This window comes from Balaenoptera ricei, chromosome 19 (assembly GCF_028023285.1).
Source record: "Balaenoptera ricei isolate mBalRic1 chromosome 19, mBalRic1.hap2, whole genome shotgun sequence".
Classification (NCBI taxonomy): Eukaryota; Metazoa; Chordata; class Mammalia; order Artiodactyla; family Balaenopteridae; genus Balaenoptera; species Balaenoptera ricei.
Window position 1 is genome coordinate 13,477,525 of NC_082657.1, and position 21,715 is coordinate 13,499,239.

Here is a 21,715-nt window from a genome sequence, read left to right on the forward strand (position 1 = left end):
TAGAGCCCGTGCTCCACAACGAGAGAAGCCACCACAATGAGAAGCCCGTGCACCGCAATGAAGAGTAGCCCCCGCTCACCACAACTAGAGAAAGCCCACACGCAGCAACGAGGACCAAACGCAGCTAAAAATAAATACATAAAATAAATAAATTTTTTAAAAAATACATGATGAGTGTAACACAGCTTCCCATCTTTGCTTTTAAATTGAGTTCTGCTCTCTCGGCAGGTGGTATAATTTGTTCAAGGCAGCAAAGACTCGGCCTCTGAATATCGCGTTGTCTTTGAAGGAACAATGGGCTGGTGTTGATGTCTGTCTTTAATCTCAATTTAAATATCATTTGATAGTAGGCTTTTGTTTCAATGTCCATATTCCTTAATGGTACAGTTAATTCTCATGACACAGAAATTCAATATAGTGAAACTTGAAAGGAGAATTTGTACGTATAAGTATTTATTCAATATATGGTACCGTTGACTGAATTAAAAGAACATGTGGATCCCTTGGCTGATGTTCTAATAAAAGGACTCCTTCATTTGTTCATTTGTTGCTATATTCCATTTGTTACTTTTCTCTGTTCTCTCATCTTCAGTTCCTATGGTTTTGCTCATTTCCAAAAGTGCTTGGGCACTGTCCCAGCCTACTCCCCACTAGAAAATATGGGGAAGGAGGATTGGCAGAAATTGGCTGATGCAGGCTTTTTCTATTTTCAGTGGTAGAAGTAGTATTAGATGTGTGATGAACTGTCTTAGGATAGTCCCCAAATTTAGGAAGCTTCCCCCTCTCTGCTAGATCTTACCTAGATTTGTTCCATCCCATCAGGAAGAAGCTGCAGCAGTTACTCCACTCTCTGAGCCTCCCGTTCCTCTGTAAAATAGTTTCTTTCTGCTCTGACTGGTTCTGTCCGTTTGCCTGCCAGGTACAGTACTTATAGCTAGTAACAAACGCTGATTTTTGATACGGAAAGGGACACTCCTTTGCCCACATATTCCATGTGGTTTAGACAGGCTGACCTTAATCCCTGCCACGCACTAGACAGATGGCCAAGCCTGGCCAATCAAAATAAGCCATACTGCCTGGCCCCTAGTTTGAGCAAGGCCATGTGACAAGCCAGGGCCAATGAAAGCCTGTCTGCATATGAAGTCATCCTAGAGACAACTGGAGGAAAACACTGAGCCCCTGAATCCAGCCCTGCTAAAGCTACACCTGCCACAGGATTTTCACTTTTATAAACTAATAAATTCTCTTGTTTATTTAAACTACTTTGAGTTGTTTCTGACCCCTGCAGTAGAGTCCTATTATTCTTCTCAGGAGACAAAATCTCTCCCCTCAGCCCCAAAACCACATACAAAGCACTCAACTTGATGAGTCAAAGCTGATCAAACTAAGAGCCTTTATAGATGTCTCTGGAGAGATGGGGAGAGAAAAAGAGATAGGATATAAATAACCATTATGTACAACTTCCAATGGTAAAATCCTCCCCATCACCAATTCCAGCTTGAACTCCAAAGTGTCTGAAGCAGAGAATACAAAAATATCCAGGTTCTGTCCCCAGGTGCTGATGGAGAAGGGGCAGCTCAGGCCTAGAAACAGAGGAAGTAGGAAGCATTAGAAAGGTCTGCCCCTCCGCCTCCCCCCCCTCTCCCCAGTGAGTGGAAATCAGTGGAGAAGCTCTGGCTGAGGCTCCCCACTGTGACCTCTTGAAGCCCAAAGGTCATCCAAAGAGAAGATGCCAGGTAGCTCAAAACGATAGCAAAAGGCATGCAAGATAGAACTAAATTAAGTCAAAACTGGAAAATGGGCAGAGGACCTTCTAGAGACTCTACCCTCCTCATTTTACAGATAATGGAGAGCTACAGGAAAAGCAGGAGCTGCCTCTACCCAGCATGCCCAACGTGCGCAGGGTGGGGAAAGGTGGGTAGCTACCTCCCGAGCATAGATACAAGGAGCAGATATGACGTAAACCGAACGAGCGTCTCCATCTTCAGGGCGATTCCAATCTGAGGACGAGCTGTGGGAGGAAAAGAGTAAGATCCAGACACTTTAAATTCTCATATCTTGTTTTCCCACCCACCAAGGAGGGGAACCCAAAGCCAACCAGAGGAATTGTGAAACGACCCAACCAGAAAAAGGTTGGAGCTGGGATAAGAGAAAGGGACCAATCAAGGAAGGCCCATCAAGGAATCAGGACAATTGCATTACGGAGATTGATGCAAGCAGCCGAGAGGGACAAGCCTTACGTCTGCGGCCAAGCCACTCACCTCGGGCCATTCCCGGCACCTTCCCGCGTCCTCATGTTGTTGAGTGCATCAGGGAGCGCGTGGACCGATGGCTCCGGGGTTCCCGCCAGCAAGCGAGACCCAGTATCCCGGCCAGGGCCACGGCGTCGCACGTGGACCAGCAAGAGCGCAGAGCCGGCCAAGCCCGCGGCCACCAGCAGTCCCAAAGCCGGTGGCAAAAGGAAGCGCTGCGGGTCCCCCAGCCTCAGACCCGGCGGGGCCACAGGCAACGCGCCTGCGCCGTCAGGGTGAACCGGGAACTCGCACCGCGCGCCCATGTAGCCGGGCGCGCAGGCGCAGACAAGGCCGGAGAAGTGCGCGTAGCAACGCCCGCCGTGGGCGCAGGGGCGCGCAGCGCAGGGGTCGGCGCGCTCGCGGCAGTCGCGGCCGCCGAAGCCCAGCGCGCAGGAGCAACGGCGCGCGCCGCCGCCCTCCAGGCAGGTGCCGCCGTTGGCGCAGGCGCGGTTGACGCAGTCATCCAGGTCGTGCTCGCAGCGCGGCCCCGCGAAGCCGGAGCGGCAGCGGCAGCGCAGGGCGTGGCCCAGATCCAGGCAGAGCCCGCCTGTGGGGAAGGGGGCGTCAGGGGCGCGGCCCGATTGGGGGGAGTCCCCCAAGCCCGCCGCCCCAAGCCCGCCCGCGATTTCTTCTCAGCTCGGTGATCCCCGCCCTCATCTTTTCTCTGGGCCCCCCTCTACCGTCTAACTCTAGGGCCAGCCTCTGGGAGTTTGCCTGGAAAACCGGCCCGCCTCTTTTCCCCCTGGTGAAGTCTTGGATTAACTCGGCCTCACACCTCTTTGGTTCTCTGAGTCTCTGTCTCTTTTTCTCGGCTTTAACCGTACTGAAATAGCTTCAACAGTTCTGGAACGACGGGTTTGAACCACCTGGCCTTTGCCCGTGCCTTCTTCTCCCTTTTCCCTTCCTCCTTTTCTCTCATTCTTTTCACCTGTTCTCTTCTCGAGCTCATCCTCCAGGTCTGTGCTCAGGTGTCCCCTCCTCCAGAAAGCCATCCGATTCTTCCTCCATCCCAACCCTGCGCTCCCCCATCTCACCCTGGCCACTGTGGGCCCTGTCTAAGGACGACTCTGTCTTCCCCTCTGGACTGGTACCCCTATGTACCACTGCTGTGTTCCCACTACCACTCAGCCCAGAGTGAACACTCAGCGAGCGTTTTGGAGAGAATTAGTATTAAAATAAGAGGGCGCTGAGCCCTTCACATTCATGGTCTCATTTAATATTTTAATACCTATGTCAAATCAGGTCTCACCACTATTCAGAACCCTCCTCTGGCTCCATCTCAGGGTAACACCAGAATCCCCCCCGTAACCCATGAAGCCCTACAGGATCTGTCCCAGTCACCTCCCTGACCTCATCGCTCGCCAGCCTGCCCTCACTCCCTCTGCTCCAACCACACTGGCTTCCCTGCCATACTCAACACACCAGGCACATTCCTACCTCAGGGTCTTTGCACTTGTTCATCCCTCTGCCTGGAACATACTCTTCCCTCAGATCCACACATGGCTGCCTCCCTACCTGCAGCATGGTCTTCCTTACCCACTCTAGCTAAAATGCCAGCCTGCCACCCCATACACACTACTTCTCATCCCCCTTCTGGCTTTATTTTTCTTCGTTTTTTTGTTTTGTTTTGTTTTGTTTTTGGCGGCGCCTCACGGGTTTTGGGATCTTAGTTCCCCGACCAGGGATTGAACCCGTGCCCCCTGCAGTGGAAGCACAGAGTCCTAACCACCAGGGCATTCCCTCTTCTTAGTTTTTATCACCACAAAACCTCCTATATTTACTCATTGATCTTCTTTATTGTCTCTCTGCTCCATCAGCTCTACGAGGGTGGGGGCTTTCATCTCATTCCCTACTGTATCCCTGGAACAGGGCCTGGCACACAGTAGATGCTCAACAAGTAGTTATGAGATAGGAATGTCACCTCGCCCGTTTTACAGAAGAGCAAACTGAGACTGGGCAGAGGGGAGCCCAGCCGCAGGCCGAGAGGAGGCAAAGCCAGGATCCCCACCCGGGACTGTGTGAGCCAAGCCCTGCTCTTGCCCACTGACCATGCAGGGACCCCCACTCCCCTCCCTCACCGCTCTGTCCTCCCCACCTCACCATTCTGGCACGGCTGCAGGCTGCACCGGTCCACCCTCTTCTCACAATTGGAGCCTTGGAAACCGGGCGGGCAACGGCAGATGTAGGCAGAGTCGGGGTCCGCACCTCCCACACACAAGCCGCCGTTGAAGCAAGGTCCATCCGCACATGTCACCCCGCTCACCTCACACCGCAACCCGTAGAACCCACGGGGACAGGTGCATTCGAAGGACCCTGGGGTCTCCTGGGCACGGGCAAGAGGACTTTGGATCAGCATCTCCTTAGAAAGAAGTCCCATCCCTCTCCTCAGTCTTTTTTTTTTTTTTTTTTTTTGGCCGCCCGAAGCGGCATGAGGGATCTTAGTTCCCTGACCAGGGATTGAACTTGTGCCTCCTGTGGTGAAAGCACAGAGTCTTAACCGCTGGACCGCCAGGAAAGTCCCCCCTTCCCCAGTCTTGACCATTGGGGGGCTGCTCCTTGCCTAGTCCCACCTCCTAGGGTGTAGGGGCCTCACCGAGGAAGTCCCTGAGGCCGAGACAACCTCTCTGTTCCACGTTTCTGGGTCTGCCCATCCAACCCCACAGAGGGGAGGCTCTGGAGGCCCGGAGAGATCCCGTTTCCACCTCTACACCTTTGCTGCCAAATGCTGCCCGCCCCGTCTGCCCTCCCTGATGCTGTCCGCATGGCCCAGGCCTAATTCCAGGTCCTAGCTCTAAGCCCACCTCTTCCCTGGAGCCTTCCCTGGATCTCCCCTTCTCAGGCCCTCCCCCTAACTTGAACGCTGAGTGTTTCTCACTGTCCCGTGGCGGCAGTGTCCAGGTGGCCCACACCAGGCTCTGCTTCATCCCAGGCTCACTCCCACCACCACACCTTCGCTTCCCCCAGGCCACTCGTCTGGTCTAGCTTCTCCAGTCGCCTCCTGTCTGCCAAATCGGACTTCAGAAGCCCCAGCCCGGGTCCATCTTCAGGAAGCCTTCTCTGATGCCCGCCCATCCCTAATCCTCAACCCACTCGGCCCCACCACCCCTACCTTGAGCTCTGACTAGTTCTCTACCCCATAGGCGGGGCAGTTTGTGGCCCGACAGGATCCCTCATCATTCCCACAGCCACACCTTTAGGTGCCACCCACTGGGTCTGCTCTCCCCAACACATCATCGTACTTCAAGGCCCCCAGATGCAGGTTGGACACCTCCAGGAAGCCCTCCCTGATAGCTGCCCCAGCCCCCGCCCCCTCAGGCTGTTGTCTCATGGAGCCCCAGACAGGGGACTCCCTGGGAAAAGTACTACCCAGGATCGGTGGGGTGAGGGGGGGTGTGATACTGACACTACAGCTGCCTCCGTTGGCACACGGATTCCCATCACAGGGCCCAGGCCCGGGTACGAGGCATCCAGTGGTGGCAGAGGATGGGCCCCTGGGGCTGAGGCAGCTGCTGGTGGAGACAGGGATTGTGCAGAGGGGCCCAGTCCAGCCCTGCAGGCATCGACATTCATCGGGCTGCTCACAGAAGCCGTGCTCTGGGCTGCAGCCTGCTCGACATGCCGCTATGGGGGAAGGAGAGGCAGAGGAAAGAGGAATATTGATGAAGGGAGGATAAGAAATCAGAGAAATTTCTGAGCACTTTCCGTGCATCACTTGTTTCATCTTTGTGACTGTCAACCCAATGGGCTAGATGGTATTCCGACTCCCAGTTTACAGACAGGGAAACTGAGGCCCCGAGAGGCAGGGTGATTTACCCAGCTAGGAAGTGGCACAGCGAGGATCTGAACCCAGACCAATGAGTTCCAGAGTCTGTGCTCTTGGAAGGAGAATGGAGTGGGGGCTCCCAGGTCTGAGCTTGGAGAGAGGAGAATGAAGGAAGAGGATCAAGGTTTGAGGAGGTACCCTTGGCCTTTCAGGGGAAATGGGAGGGCCTTGGATTAGGGGAGGTCTGGGAGGATCTGGATAAGCCTGGGGGTCCTAGGGGCTTCAGTGGGGCTCAGACATTGCGATATCTAGGGTGGGTTGGGGGATCCCAAGCCTTAGAACGCAGCGTGGTCTGGAGTGCAATCACAGGGAGGGAGGATGGTGAAACCCCTGGGGGGGATGGGAGGAGCTTCCAAAGCTCCTGAGTGGGGGTAAGGAGGGCCCCAGAATTAGAAGAGCTTTGGGGTCCGAGCATCTGGAAAGGGGTGTGGGTATGGATTCGGGGAGTAACTGGGGGTACAAGGATGGGAAATGGGTGTGCGGTTCTTATTTGGGGAGACAAGAGTGCTGGGAAGAGGGAAGGGGGCTGGAGTGCCCAGACAGGGCTGGAGAGAAATCTAGGGTCCTCAGTTTCCCAGAAAGTGGTAGCTGGATCATGGGAGCGGGCTGAAGACCATGAGTGAAGCTGGCGAGGGGTTCTCGGGTCCCCAATTCCCTGAAGAGGGTAACTAGGTTGTGAAAGGAGCCGGAGGAGCCGTGACGGGATGGGGTGGGGTTGAACGCAGGACTCACGCGGTGCCTCGCATTTGTCCTCAATCTGCGGGCAGGGGCGCAGTTCCGGGCCGCACCGCGAGGGGGCGCCGCGCGAGCGGCAGAGGCGCGCGCACGCGGCCCCAACCGCCGGCGGCTCGCAGCGCGCGCGGTAGGAGAAGCGCAGCTCCCAGGCGCCTGCGCGCTGCACGTCCCGGGCCCACGGGCCCCCGGCCGCCAGGCGACGCCGGCCCGCCACGCGCGCCAGCAGGCTCCAAGCGGGCCCTGCGGGGTGAAGGGAGATGTGCTAGGCTGCGGCCCGCCTCGGTCACGGGATGGAGACGGAGCGCGCAGGCTCCCTTCCCATTTTAACGAAGCCAAAACACCCCTTTTGAGTCCTGAGAATGGCAGTTACTTAGCAAGGCTGCAAACTCCCCTAATGCGCCCTGGGATCTTCGATGACGCGAACTCTATGACCATCATGATGATAACAGTTCTCCCAGAGAAGCCGAAGTGCCCCTATATTTTGCCCCAGAATCTTTGTATATTAAAGTAGTTATGAGACCCCTAACACCCTGGGACATATGACATCCCTAATATGGCCAAGGGGCAATGACAGGTCTTTGAAGTGAGGTCAAAAACACCCCCCCCAAAAAAAAACACCCCCAAATTGTGCCTGAGGGTTTTCCTATCATCAAAATGGTGACAGAACCCCGCCTGTGGGCCTTATATAGCATCAAAGTCCCCCTCGAATTAAGGTTAAGATCATCCCATATCCCTCCCTGAAACCTCTCTGGTGAAACTGCAACATCCCAAAGGGGTCCTGAGGCCCTCTATATGGACAAGGTGACACAGCTTTGCCTACAAGAACCAGAAAGTAACTCATATTGTACCCTGGGTTCTCAAAATCAGATGGTGACAGAGCAGGACTGTGAAACGCTGCTGCTGCGACTCCAAGATAGTAAGAGAGCTTCTTCCCGCTCTCCCTGCCCCCACCCCGCTTTGCCTGGTATCAGGACATTTCTGTGTCGACATGCCAAGAGCCCTGGGGCTGTCAACACCCAGCACCACACTCCGGGAGCTGTGATGACATCATGGGTCCAGCAATCCCATGAATGCCCCACCCTACAGACAGCCCCATGTCACTCTCCTGGACCTCACATCGGGCCCCAACTCCCTGGATCTCCCACACTCTACACTGAAGTCCCAGAATTGAAGATACTCACCTCCAATCTGTTCTCCTAACTCCTCTCTCCAGGTTTCAATGATGAGAGAGAAGGTGCCCTGGTTGGGTGGAGGAAGGTGGAGAGGGAAGAATGAAGACAGTGGTCAGGGCAGGTAGGTACTCGAAGAAGGCCAGATTTTAAGAGGTAAAGAGTGACGACCATTCCAGGGACCAGACAGGCAAGGGACAATTCCCAGAGGCTGGCCCAGGGAAGGAATGACCGTTTTGGCTTTCTTTATTGAGCACTTACTATGTGGTAAGCACTATACTCAAGATACCTGGTTGAATCTCTCAAAAGGGACCACTGTAATGTACCATGATGATCCCATTTTACAGATGAGGATACTGAGGCTGGAAAAGGGAAAGTCACTTGCCCAAAAGCATAAGCGTCTAGAATTCAAAAACAATTCTGTTCACCTTTATGCTTTTGGGGTTGTGGGATGGGAAATAGGATTTTGGAGGTGAAAAAGTCATGGATACAGGCCCCAACTGGAAGGTCTGAGAAGAGATAAGGTGAGAGGATATTGGGGGTCCCCAAGACAGAGTGTGAAAGTCTCCCTAGGTGCAAGGAAATTTGGGGATAAAGATGAGGATACCAGTGTTTAAAGATCCCCAAGGAACAGGGGTAGGGTTCTGTGAATTGAGGATTTCTAGAAGGTGAGTTTGGGGTTCTGGGAATTCAGGGTTCCAGGCATGCAAGGCTGGGATCTGGGATCCCTAGAGGGAAATTCGGAATCAGAAAATTTGGGTTTATGGGTAGGGTTTATGGGTCTGAGAATTCCAGATGATGGAGTTACTGGGAATTTGGGGTCTCCAGGGGGCAGGGTCTTGGAAGTTGGAGGGCAGATGGCAGTCGAGGTTTGGGTAAGGCCCCCCGCACGGGCGTGCCCCGGGACTGGGTCTCACCGGCCAGGCGTCCCGGAAGGGCACGCGCATGAGGCCGTCCGGCAGCGGCAAGTCAGGCGCTGGCGCTCCGGGCTGCGCAGTGTAGACCGGTCCGCGCGCACTCAGCGCCGCGCCCAGGGTGCACGGAGACTCGGCGGTCTCCTCGGAGATCCCTGGCTTCAGGCAGACCCTGAAGAAGAGGCGGCAGGTGTCCCCGGCCTTGCAGGGGGACCGCGGGGCGCCCGGGCCTGGTCCCGGCCCGAAAGAGTGGATCTGCAGCTCGAAGACGCCGGCCGGCCGTGTCTGGGGCGGAAAGGGGTACAGGGTGAGGGGACTGCGGGGACCCAGACGTCTCATCCGCCCCGCGCCCCCTCCCCAAGACCCCCGGGTCGCACCCCCTCCCATCCACCCTTTCCACTCCGGCTCCGACCTGGGGAAGGAAAAAGAGCGCCAGGATCACCGTCGGGGAGAGGAGCTGGGGCATCTGCGGGGAGACCATGGCCTTCCGGAGGTCTTGGGAGCCGCAGCTGCTGGCTCCGGAGCCTTATATCTGAGAGGACAGCTCCGCCCCTTCGGGCAGCCGCCGGCTCCAGGGGACCCTAGGGGAGGAGGTCGCAGGGGAAGGAGAGCGTGCTGGAGCAGCCGTGAGACTGTGTCGTGGCCACAGGCAGTGCAGTGAGTGCACATCTTATATGCAGTTGTTGCATGATTTGTGTGGCTGAGGATAGGGTGGGGTGGGGGGGTTAAGCTTGTGTGTGAGGTTGGATATGATTTTAAAACTCTGAGTGTGTGTGATGTGTGAGCAAGAGCTATTGGAGGGTGTACATGACTGTGATTGTGTGTCTAGGTCAGATTGTGTGGCTCCACGTGTGCCTGAAATTGTATATGGTTAAGCCTCTTTGTGAGGTTGTAAATAATTCTAAGATTCTGTGTGTGTGTGTGAGTGTGTGTATACACGCACGCACACACCTGCATGGGAGAATGGAGATGTACATGATTTAATGGTTGTGTGACTTTTTGAGATTCTGTGGCTGTGTAGATGCTTCTCTGTGCAGGTGTACAAAAGTGTGTTAGCTCCTGGACCACTGTGTGTAGTTGTAGGAACCTGTGACTTTGTGGTCTGTGCAGGTGCTTCTAGGTGGCTGTGTGTGTTTGTGTGTGTGGTAAGGTCTGTGCAAGGTTGTGAATGGCTGAGGGCTTGTGTGTGAAGGAGGCTGGGTGCGGGAGGTCCATGAGTGTAGCCCTGTGTGGATACGATGAAGATCCAGTGTTCTTTGTGGACCCGTGTGTGTGTGTGTGTGTGTGCGCGCGTGCACGCGCGCATGCTTGATTGTGTTCCCCTCCCCAAAACAAAGCCACCCTCCCCAAACCCGCATCACGGATGCACCAGACGCCAGGGCGAGGAGCCCCCGCCTCAGAGGGGGCTCCCAGCTGTATGTAAATGCTGCCATCTGCTGGGCGGCCGCGCCCCTCCCCCTTTGGGCCGCAGCTGGGCTGCCCGTTTGGCCTCCGGAAGGTGTGAGCAGCAAATGGGCAGGAAATTCGGTCCTCACAGATCAGGGGCCCGCTCCCTCACTCCAGGATGAATGGGGAAAGGGGGCACCCCGCGCCCTCCAGAAGCTCCTTAGTATTCCAGGACCACCGCAAGGAAAGCTGGTTAGAGCAGATGTTCCAGCCCTCTGGTCCTAATCATTTACACTGTGCCAGGTGCTGAGCAAAGCCCTTTAGATGGAGTAAACTTTTTTTTTCCAGAATAAAAAAATTTAACACTTAGAAGCTAATAATTATAGGGGGAAATACAGGTTCAATTATATACGTACATATTTTTCTTTTGGAGAAGGTGCTCAATAAAGCACAGCCCAGTAGAGCCAGGCATACAGTAAGTGCTCAGTCATTTTTAATGAATTAAAGAACTCAATCTAAACAGTTTTCTCATAATCCTGAGGACGGGAGTCATGGAAGGGTTTGGAACAGGGGAGGGCCATGGTCAGTTGTGCAGAACATCCCAGGTTCCTTTGCACAGGTTTTTCTTCTACTTGATATATTCTTTCCACTTCCTTCTTTTTAAATTCTGTTCTTACCATTCAGACTTCACCTATAGGAGGCCTTCCCTAACACCCCCCAAGGGGGCCAGGCACCTCTTCTGAGTTCCCACAGCCCCTGGGGACTCCTCTATCCGAGCCCCAACCACTCTGGCCTATGAGGTCTTTCTAAGCACAAATCTGACCATGTCCCTCTCCTACATAGACTCTTCCATGGCTCCCCAGTGCCTTCCAGCTTCTGAAATTCTAAGGTTGACATTTAAGGCCCTCCATCCACATCCCCCTACTCAAACAGGTTCTGTGGCCCCAAAGCACAGAGCCAGACCTTGTGGACCCCGGTTACTGGGAGGCAAATTAGGGCCTGTACTGGGGTAGGTGAAGGAGTGAGCCTCCCATTATAGGAACTATTCAAATGAGATTTGGACAGCTATTACAAGCTGTGGGAGAAGGCAAATTCCTGCCCTGGATAATAACTGGGGAGGCAACAGTTTCCAGGTCTGAGATATCTCAAAGATTTTAAAGATTGTAAAAACAGCCAGCCTTTATTGAGGGTTTCTGCCAGGCATGATAGCGTTTCATGTGAATTCTCTCAAGTCTGTATGTGTACTTTAAGGAATTTCCAAGCATCTTTTTGGCTATCTAGGACTTTTCCTTATGTGCCCACCTTAGAGCCCACAGAAGGCAATGCTGAGGTGACATCTGCAAAGACCTGAAGGAGGGGAGGGAGTGAGCTATATGGATCCTGGGAAAAAAACATTCCTGGCAGAGGGCATAGCAAGTACAAAGGCCCTGGGGTGACCATGCTCGGCACACCCAGATACCCCCATGGTTTGTCTCATTTCATTCTGGTCTCTGCTCAAATACACCCTCCCAAGAGACCTTCTCTGACTGGCCCATTCAATCTAAAACAGCACTCCTGTTCCCAAACCACTCTATCTCCTTACCATGCTTTTCTCTATGCATTTATTTTACCCCGAGAAATATCTGACCATTTTGTCTCCTCCATGAGAACATCATCTCCTTTTTTTCTAGAGCTTTTTCTCTAGTTTGTTCACCAATACACCCTGTGCCTAAAATGAGGCCTGGCAGTCAGTACTTAGGAAATATTTGTTGAGTAAGCAAATGAGAGGTACTATTATTAACCTCTTATGAATGAGCAAACTGAGATGCTTGAGACCTTGCCCAGGGTCACAGGGCTTGCAAGTGGCGTGCAACCTGGGAATTCAGCCCCTGCTGGGATATGCGTTAACACTGGCCCAATCATGCCCACTGGATGATGCCCTAATGCAGCCCTAGCACCGAGCATTTGATATAAACATCCTACGCCATGTCACGTAAGCAGCGTCTCAGAGGCCACCTGGCACAAGTCAAACCCTCTCCTTCCCTCCAGCTTTAAGCAGGTGTGACCTGACAGCACCATCCCTGAACCAGCATCAATGTCGGGGAGAGGCCTTGGAGGAACCCACTGGACACTGAAGCATGTGCCACCCAGAGTGCTAACCTTAACCCCCAGGGCCACGGGCCAATGGACAAACGTACTTCCTCCTTTCATGCCCTGTGGGTGGACAGATCTGAGTCACATTTCAAAAGGCTCCTCAGAAGGTCCCATGGGTCACCCCCTGTGGTCAGCGAGCACTCACTTGTGGTGGCTCCCTCCGTCCACAAACCCTCTCCCCAGGATCATGTTCCCCAAATACATAGCTTTCAGTTAGGAGTTTCCAACGCTCAAAGCTACCTGCAAAGAAAACACAGGCCCTCCCTCAATCCTGCAGATGCTCTCAAGCTAGGGAATCCTGAGGATATCGGGGAAACTCTCTCCTGGATCACAAATGGTACACCTCAGGGTGGAGGTGGAGGGCTGCAAATGTTCCTTATTTGTAGACATCTTTGAGCCTTGTTTAAAAATCTAGAGTTCAAGTTCAATCGGGCCCACACAGTTTCAAATACATTTTAATTATTTTCACAAATACCAGGGAAGGGTTTTTAAAAGTATCTAACTGGTACTAGCACTAAATGCTGGCTGGAGCAGGAGACGCTGAGACAGCCGGGGGCAGGCGACTGCCAAAACGGTACAGGATATTTCAGTCTAGGAAGAACCAACATGGCCTGGTAACAATAAGCCCCACTGAATATACATGCAGCCTGAGCATGAGCTGTCCCATTTACTCCTCGCAGCCACTCTACTACGATGGGTATTATCATCGCCCCCATTTTAGAGATGAGGAAAGGGAGGCAGAAAGGTGCTCCCAAGGTGCATACAGCTACCATCTGAGTGCCTACCTGGGGGGCCTCACTCAGCCTTCAAGCCTAGCCTATGAGGTAGGTACTATTATTTCACAGACGTGGAAACTGAGGCACTGAGAGGGGAAGTAACTTGCTCATTTGCTTGTGATCACACAAGTCAGGAGGTGGTAGAGCTTGGAGCCGAACTTGGATTTGGGTTTATAAAAGTCTGGAGGGACTTCTCTGGCGGTCCAGTGGTTAAGACTCCGCGCTTCCACTGCAGCAGGTTTTGATCCCTGATCAGGGAACTAAGATCCCATATGCTGTGCTGCTGCGCGGCCAAAAAAAACCAGTCTGGATCTCAGCACTCTTAAATAATACCCAAATGTGCTGTCCATTGCAGGAGCCAGTAGTCACATGTGGCTATTTAAATTAATTAAAATGAAACAAAATCAAAAATCTCATCCCTCAGTTACCCTTGCCACATCTCAAGTGCTCAATGGCCCCATGAGGCCACTGGCTGCTGTACCGGACAGTGCAGATACATGACACGGGGTACACATCGCGGAAAGTTCCATTGCAGAGTGCTGCTACAGTCTGTTTTAGTTAGGAGCCAACATCTTTAAATTGGGAGATTTAATATAAACAACCCCTTTCCTGGCTTCTACTGAAAAATCAGAAGATCAAGCAACTCTAGGCCCACCTTCCCACAGGGCCATGGTTGGCAGAGCTCAGCAGCAGCTGCCCTCTTGAGATGGGGCTGTCTCTGGTCCACCGAAGCCCCACGTGCCCACACTTCACACATTTACACAGCAGCCTGGCGGCTACCTGTATTTCAACCCACAGTGCCATCCTCTCATCTCTTTTCCATAGGGAATCTGGGGCCAAAGAGGGAGATGCACTTTCGCAGACCACGTGGCACACGGGAAGACACGGCTAGGGCAGGGCCCTACCCAGGTTTTCGGATTCCCAGGCCGGAGTTAAAAACCAACCATCACCCACCAGAGTGCCCTCGCTGCTCGGCAGCTGATCGGCCACTGTGGGATGACCCCCAAAGAGTCCCACACTGCACCCTGATGCCCCCATCTGGAGACTCTCCGGACACAGCAGTGTGGCGTCTGCGATGAACTTTATTGGACATGTGGTTGGCCAAGCCGTGGTCTGGGAGCACTGGGCCTGGGGCCCAGAACCCAGGCACTGAGTTTAAGGAGGCCCAGAGGTCAGGGCTGTTTGGAGCGAGGCCACAAGCGGCTGGTAAGGGAGCCAAAGAAGAGGTTCTGCTTGCTGGATTTGGAGAGCTCAGCCAGCCGCTGCTGCTCCTCCTGGAGTTGGGGGCAGACAGAGAGGGAGGGTCAGCCCAGGGGCCACCTTCCTTAAACCTTTGCCCAGCCCAGACACAGGATGCACCCAGACCCTAAGGACCCAGTTCAGACACTGGCAAAAGCCAGCTTTGAGCCACAGAAGCCCAGACTCAAATCCCAGGGGGCCTGTCCCCTGAACCCTGGGAACCTATCCCAGGCCCTACACTGGACTACAACATCTTGCTCCCTAAGCCCCCAGTGCCCAGTCTTGAGCCCTAAGACCCCTGTTTGGATGCTGAGGGATCCCAGGCCCAAATCTCCAGGGATTCCTCCTTCGGGTACTCAGGAGCTCTAGCCAGGAACACAACCCCAAACTCGATCAACCTCAGCCTAGACTCCTGGGAATCTCTTTCTCAGACTCAATTCATATTCTTATCCCCACTTACAAATTAGAGGATCACAGGTCATCAGCACTCCATGCCCAAACCCTTGGGCCAAGTGTCCAAGGATCCCTCTTCCCAGACCTGATCCAAACCCCCACCCCACAAAATACCAGGACCCCCAGGCCATCAAGGCCTCTGGACCTATCTCAAATGCTTGGCGTTTCCTGCCTCCTGTGCTCAGCGCAGGCTGCAGAATCAATTCGCCCCTCATTACAATGGCCCCCTGGGACGGGTGGTGTGAAAGAGAAGGCAGTTGCTCAAGGTCACACAGCCGGAGTGGAGACAAGCTGCTCCAGGGCTCCGCCTTCAAGAGCCTGGGGAACTGACGGTGACACCCCCCACCCACGCTGGGAAGCTGAGGACTCACCTGCTCCAGCCGGCTTTGCCGCTGTTTGAAAGCCTCCAGTGGGTCTTCCTCCAGGGCGTAGTGCTCCAGCACAGTTCGGACATCCTCCACACCATTCAGAGCAATGGCTGTGGGGATAGCAGGCGGGGGTCAGCCAACTGAAGGTCAGAGGGAAGCAGGGCCCACAAGGGTAAAGGTCAGACCGGGGTGGGGTCAGAGCTACGTGGAACACTTCTCAGCAGTCTAAAAGGGATCCCTTGAATATTCCCAGGCATCCCCTAAACATTCCAGAGGAGCATCCCAAACATTCTAAGAAGCTTCTAAAGACTGCAAGATGCTCATGGATCTCCTGCATCGCAAGTCCCTGGTTTCACATAAAAAACAAGCCAGAATCAAGCATCTTATCATTCCTCTTGAATGTCAAGGGCTCCAGGGTCAGAGGCCAGGAGGTCAGGGGTCAGCCTCACTCTTCAGGAAGGCAGATAGGTCCAATAAGACCCGGTCATCGGAGTTGCCATTCCAGGGCCGCAGGGCGACGCCGTTGTAGGGCTGTAGGCGGAAGGCTTCCTTCTTGCAGTCCACGACTACTACTCGGGCTGGGTCCCGATTCAGACACGAAATGTCCTGGAGGTGGGTGACAGGTCAGGTCAAGGCCTGTGCTCCTTCCCTTCCCACCAGGAACCCACAGAGGGAGAGAGAGGTGGACTGACTACACATGCACTTGGTATCACACACTGGGATCATCACGACAGGGCCTCCCGAAGACCAGGCTGGGATGAAGACATCAAACCTAGCAGGGAGCAGAGGAGCTTGTCACACAGATTCCTAGACCCAGGGCCTGGTGCACAGGCAGGTTGATTTGGAGGTTCCCTGGGGAGGGAGGTGGGCACTTGTGTATTTAACCACTGCCCCAGGTGATTGTGACAAGCTGCACATTTGTAAACTTCTCACAGATGGAGGTGCAGACTGATCCACAGCAACACACAGGGAGTCACACAAAGACAGGTACCCAGACAGACCCTTCAAGACCCTCAATCACAGCCCATGTCCTTCTGAAACTTGAAAAACTACACAGACCCCCAGACCCACCAAGACACAGTCAGAAACCCAACAGACACCAAGACCCATGGATACTTGGACAAAGACCCACAAAGAGACCCATTCACAGCCCCACAGACTCCTGGACCCCTGGATATATCATAGGTCACAGCAACAGACCCCAAGTCAAATTCCAACACAGTCTCATTTAAACTATTATAATTACATAGTCCCAGAGACACTCAGCTCCAGATACAGAGACAAAAATCCACTTCCAAATTTCATGTCCTTACCCCGTACTCCCAACTATTTTCTTTGTAGAGACCCCATTTTCCCCCTGCTCCCACTCCCAGATTCTGGGACAGAGAAAAGGGCGTAGAGGCCCAGCCCAGGCTGGCGGCAGGCTAGTGTCCTACCAGAATCAGACCTGGGGCAGAACCAGAAGCAGCCGGTTGCTTCTCAACCAGAAACAGGTTGAGGCTGGTGTCAGAGCTAGGTCCTCTTTCCTTTGGGAAGTACCAGCCCTCCCCCAAATCCCAGAGCCCCACCATGGCGCCCCCACATGGCACCTTAACATGGTGCCCATCCATGTATCTCGTGGCGTCCCGGAACAGGCGGTAGGAGATGAAGCCGTGGGGGTCCACGCTGTCGATGAGTGGAAAGGCAGTCTGGGGGGTGGGGTGGGGGGGAGAACAAGGTCAGGCTGAGCCTTGGCCCTGCAGCTCTCCCTCACCTCCTGCCACGTCGACCATCCCGCCCCTGTCCCGGGGGCCTCACCATGCCAGTCTCTGACGTAAAGATGACGATTTCATACAAAGGGGCGAGCTGCTGGAATAAGGTCTCGATGCCTGGACGCTTCTTAAACCTCCAGCCAGTGGCCAGCTGGAAAGGCAGTGAGAACAGTGAAACACTGAGACCCGGAGGCCCCTGTAGCCCCAAGAGGACAAAGACCCAGTCTCGGGGGATCCCGGAACCAGAGTGCTCTCTCCGTCTCTGTGGCTCTTGGAGGGGTTCAGGAGTACACGGCTGTGACTGAGGGTCTAGGAGTCTGGAGGATGTGACTCCCCTGTGGCACTTACTGTGTGCCAAGGTACACTTACAACCACCTCCGGGCTGCGGAGTAGCACAGTTGAGGGAAGCAAGGCAATGAGGGGTGATACGTCTTCCCCTGGATCACAGAGTAGAAGGCGGCTGAACCCCAGCCTGGCTCCAGAGTCTATGCTCTTAACCACTTCATCACACGCCGGCCACCCAGCCCTATCTGGTGTCCCCAACCTGCTGCCTTCCCCAGGACACACCGACCACTCAGGGTGCAAGAGGACGCCAGTGAGCTCCAAGACCAGTGTGTACGGTGGTTGGTAGTACGGCTCCCGCAGAGGGTCTGGGAGAAGGCAGGGGCTGGTGGGCTCGATGATCATCTGTGAAAGAGAGACATAATGGGGGCACTCAGACAAGGAGGCAGGAGGCTGGGGGTGAAGGGATAGGGACTGGGCCCAGGGCTCCTGCTCACCTGTCTATAATCTTTGAAATATTTGTATGTCCGGCGCAACTGCTGTACCAGAATTGGATCTAGGAGAACACCAGGGCACAAAGGGATTCCAAGATAAGCCACTGCTCAACCTCCCGGACAAACCAGGGGTTTATTTATCTACCAGATACAAACAGGTCTACATACCCACCTGGTTTGAAACAGCTCATTTCCGAGTACAAAGGTAAAAGGCAATGACATAACTAACTGCCAGGTAGGAACAAATGTTTTTATTCACCTGTCAAGTTTTAATCTGAATACTTATATCCACACACCACCCCAGGTATAAAATAGAACGCTTATACATCTGCCCACTTAAATCCCACATACATATAAATAAATCTGCTGACATTATGCCAGTATATTTAGTCCATTTTGAACCTCTAGGTTTCCAGATGTGCCCACTTTAAGCAAGTATGTGAAATCTAGTTAAGCCACGATAAACATGTACACACATCTGTATACTTTAAACTAGTGGTTCTCAACTAGAAGCAGTTTTGTTCCTCGCTTCCCAGAAAATTCTGCAATGTCTGGAGACATTTTTGACCGTCACAATACTGGCATCTAGTGGACAGAGGCCCAGGATGCTGCTAAACATCCTACAATGCATACGACACTCCCCTACAACAAAGAATTATATGATCTGTAGTATCAGAATGGCTGAGGTTAACAAATCTTGGATAAATGAATACACCAAATCCAATTTAAAACAGAAATCTTACATGACTACCTTTTTCAATACAATATTTTTAGTGCAGTTAAACTACTGCCTGTGGGCCTGCCTTTTTGAAACCAAAATACCAAAACACCACTTAAGCTAATAAACACACACACTTTAAAACTACAAGTTTACCTGCCCAACTTAAATCAGTATACTGCCTTGTTTAAACTAGTATGATTCTACATCTGCCTAGTTAAAACAGCATACTTACCTACCTGCCTAGTTTAAAACAATCAGTGTACTAACAGGCCAGTTTGCAAACATCCTTACCACAAACAAGTGGCTTTCTGGACCTACCAATTTTATATTTCTCTTGGGAGGGACCAGGTGTGATACAATTGACAACTACTCTCTACTATCCAACTTGTCAGAAGCTCCCTAAAAGCTGGTTAATCAAAAGGGGGAGGAAGGAAGAAGGCATTGTTTTGGAAATGAGGAGCTGGGTGGGGTAGGGGCCTGGTGGGAAAAAAAGAGGCTGTCATAAAGAAGGGGGTGAGGGGCTGCAGATGCTCAGATCTAAGGCACAGGAAGTCATGTGTCTGGCATAGAAAGGCCAGTTCTTCCCAAGCACTCCCACCCACCTAGGGTTCCCCTCCCCCATCTATCTGTCCCTGACCATCTGCTCTTGGGCTGAGGGGCCAGGGAAGGGGACTGGAGTTTTGTATGCCCCTCCCCCCAAGCCATCCAGCTGCTGACTCCCCTACCTCCCAATGGAGGGGTGGAGGAGCACCAAATGGGGAGGGCACAGTAGAGAGGGTCAGGGGACCCCAGAATCTGTGCTTGTTTACTCACCGTTGTCGAATTCATCGGGAATCTGGGAGGTAGAGAGAAAAATGGAGGGTTTGGGATGGCAGAGGCAGAACCCCATCACACCCAGAAAAGGAATCTCCAGGGCCCTGGGAAGAGTAGGCAAAGGTCCCTGGGAGGGAGAGGTTCACCGCAGACCAGAAATGAGCCTGAACAGGCCAAATGGGAGGAGACCCACAGGATGGGACCCCTGGTAAGGCCTCTGGGTCTCTCTCCCGCTCACCTTGGCACCATTTTCATCCACAGAGTTGTTTCCTGTAAGGCAGATAGTGATGAATGAGAGGACTGAGGGTCCAGTCTCCTGGGTTTTAAGGAAGGAAAAGGGCAGGGGGCCTAGCCTCCTGGGTCTGAGGGAAGCGGGCTAGAGCATCATGGCCTCCTGAGAGAGAGGAGGGGGCTGGTAGCCAGGATACCTGGGCCTCTGAGACAAGAAGGGCTGGGGCAGAGTCTCCTGGGTCTCTGAGGAATGAAGGGACTAGGGGGAAGGCTGGAGTTTTGGGTGCTGAGGGAAGAGGTAGCTTAGGGGGCTGGGCCTGGCCTATCCTTCCTCCTCTTCCAATTGACTCCCCATAGCTTAGTGCAGGAACCCACTAGAAAGAGTAGAACGTTGAGTAGAGGGGTAGTAGGGAGACTTCCCTCATTTCCAAATTCTAGTTGGCTGCCCTATTGAGGGAGGAGCCAGGGAATGAAGACGGGAGAAGCCCTTAGGGGAAAGGGGGAAGTTCCCAAGCAGAATAGAGGGCCAACAGAACAAAACTGGTGGGCAAGGATATGTTCCTCACCAAAAATATAGATGACGCTCGCGGTCCCACCAGCCCCGAGCAGCCCAGCAAGCCAGAGTGCGACTTTTTTGGCATAGCTGGGACCCTCCGAGTTCCTCTGCTGCTGTGGCCCCTGGGCCTGGGCCTTAATGCCTGCTCGGCTCCCAATCTCTGTAGCCTGCAATTGAAAGGGGATAGGTTGGCCAAGAGAGGAGAGAAAGAAGGTCAGGGTGGTTTGGGCACCCTGGTCTGAGAAGAATCGAGGTTGGGAGCCAGGAAGCAGCCACCCACATGGCCTCCAGGTGTTGTGTCCCTGGAGGGGCAGGCAGGAGACTGGGTCTCTCAGAAGGGTCAAGAACTAAACTGTCTGGCGCCAGGATCCCAGCGGTTCAAGAGTTGACAAGCTCTGGTGCCCGGGATCCCAAAGGCAAAAGACTGGAGGGCCTGGAGCCGGAAAAAGCAGGGCAGGGAGATAAGATGAGGGAGCCCGGCTGAACACTGGGATTCCTGTAGCAAGGTAATGAAGGACACTCAAGGGGATAGGACGGGGAGTTAAGTCCTCCGGACGCCTGGGTCTCACAGTAGCGGGGTATGGAGGGGGAGGGAATGGGAGCGGGGCCGGAGGGGCAATCGCTTGCTGGGGCTTAGAGCACGGAAGTAATGGACCCGGAGGTCAGAATGACTGGGTCTCTCTCTGTCAAGATGGAGGCAGGTCGAGTCAGAAGCCCGAACATTTACCTCACCACCACCACCACCACACCACCGCGGGGGAAATACCCGCAAGGCCAGGCTGGGACTCCAGCGTCCCGGGCCCCTCCCCCTCAAGTATTACCTGAACAGTCACTGAGATGGGGGAACAGATGACTCCCCTCCCCCGGCGCCCACGTGCGGTCGAGGAGGTGGGGTCCAGAGGACGCACTTGAGCCCCCAAGCATCCAGCCCGGGACGCAAGCGCTGCCTACCCCGGGAAGCGGGGAAGAGACCCAAAACGCTGGCGGTGTTCCATTCAGCACCCTGAGGTGCTGCGTCCCAGAACCTCCGGGCGGCGGCGGTCCGCCTGGAACTCCAGGAAAGAGTCCCAGCACCCGGAGGCCACCCCCACCCCCGCCCCGCTCACCTGGTCCGGGGCCCGAGGGGGCGGCGTCGCGAGCCTCGCGCATAGCCCCCGCGCGCCTTGCCGGAGCCCGCTCCGCAATCCCAGGAACGGCACCGCCGAGGCCGCCATCTCTTGCGCTGACGCCACGCTGCCCCGCCCCCTCACTCTCTCTCCCCGCCCCAGGCCGGGGCCTCGGCCAATGGGTGGTGCAGGGGTGGGGCGGGTGGACGGGAGCCCGAGAGAGACAAAGGGCTGCGGGCGCACTGCCGCGGGCGCTCCAACTAGGACTGGGAGTCAGCCGGCACCACGCCCCCCTCGCGCCGGACGGCGTTCCACCGCCCACGCCCCAGGTCGGCGGCGGACACCCACTGCTCCGAGGTGAAGCGGAAGGCCTAATGGAGGGACGCAATGGCTGCTTGATTTGTCCTAAAACCTGAAAGCCACCTTTACACACCTTCTTCCTCACGTGCGGCCCGGAGGCCTCATCCGTCT

The 21,715-nt window shown here is 54.3% G+C and overlaps 2 protein-coding genes across 3 annotated transcripts; both read right to left on the bottom strand.

Moving 5' to 3' along the window:
* Window positions 1–436: 436 nt before the first annotated feature.
* Window positions 437–9,425, bottom strand: DLL3 (delta like canonical Notch ligand 3). Its single transcript, XM_059904323.1, has 9 exons — window positions 9,348–9,425; window positions 8,939–9,220; window positions 8,034–8,091; window positions 6,850–7,092; window positions 5,698–5,915; window positions 4,395–4,617; window positions 2,262–2,841; window positions 1,927–2,011; window positions 437–1,583 (listed from the first exon to the last, which is right to left on the bottom strand). The coding sequence occupies exons 1-9, from the start codon at window positions 9,414–9,416 to the stop codon at window positions 1,578–1,580; spliced, it is 1,764 nt and encodes a 587-aa protein (XP_059760306.1). The 5' UTR covers window positions 9,417–9,425; the 3' UTR covers window positions 437–1,577.
* Window positions 9,426–14,294: 4,869 nt separating this feature from the next.
* Window positions 14,295–21,392, bottom strand: TIMM50 (translocase of inner mitochondrial membrane 50). Of its 2 annotated transcripts, XM_059904932.1 has the most exons (12): window positions 21,245–21,392; window positions 20,965–21,085; window positions 20,149–20,316; window positions 19,590–19,621; window positions 19,352–19,373; window positions 17,821–17,879; window positions 17,609–17,728; window positions 17,088–17,192; window positions 16,880–16,978; window positions 15,740–15,896; window positions 15,294–15,400; window positions 14,295–14,504 (listed from the first exon to the last, which is right to left on the bottom strand). In XM_059904932.1, exons 1-12 carry the CDS (start codon window positions 21,350–21,352, stop codon window positions 14,403–14,405), a joined length of 1,200 nt encoding a protein of 399 aa, XP_059760915.1. In that variant the 5' UTR covers window positions 21,353–21,392; the 3' UTR covers window positions 14,295–14,402. The 2 variants fall into 2 exon arrangements, with proteins under 2 accessions (XP_059760915.1, XP_059760914.1); XM_059904931.1 differs by lacking the exon at window positions 20,965–21,085 and having other exon boundaries at window positions 20,149–20,305; window positions 21,245–21,389.
* Window positions 21,393–21,715: the final 323 nt, after the last annotated feature.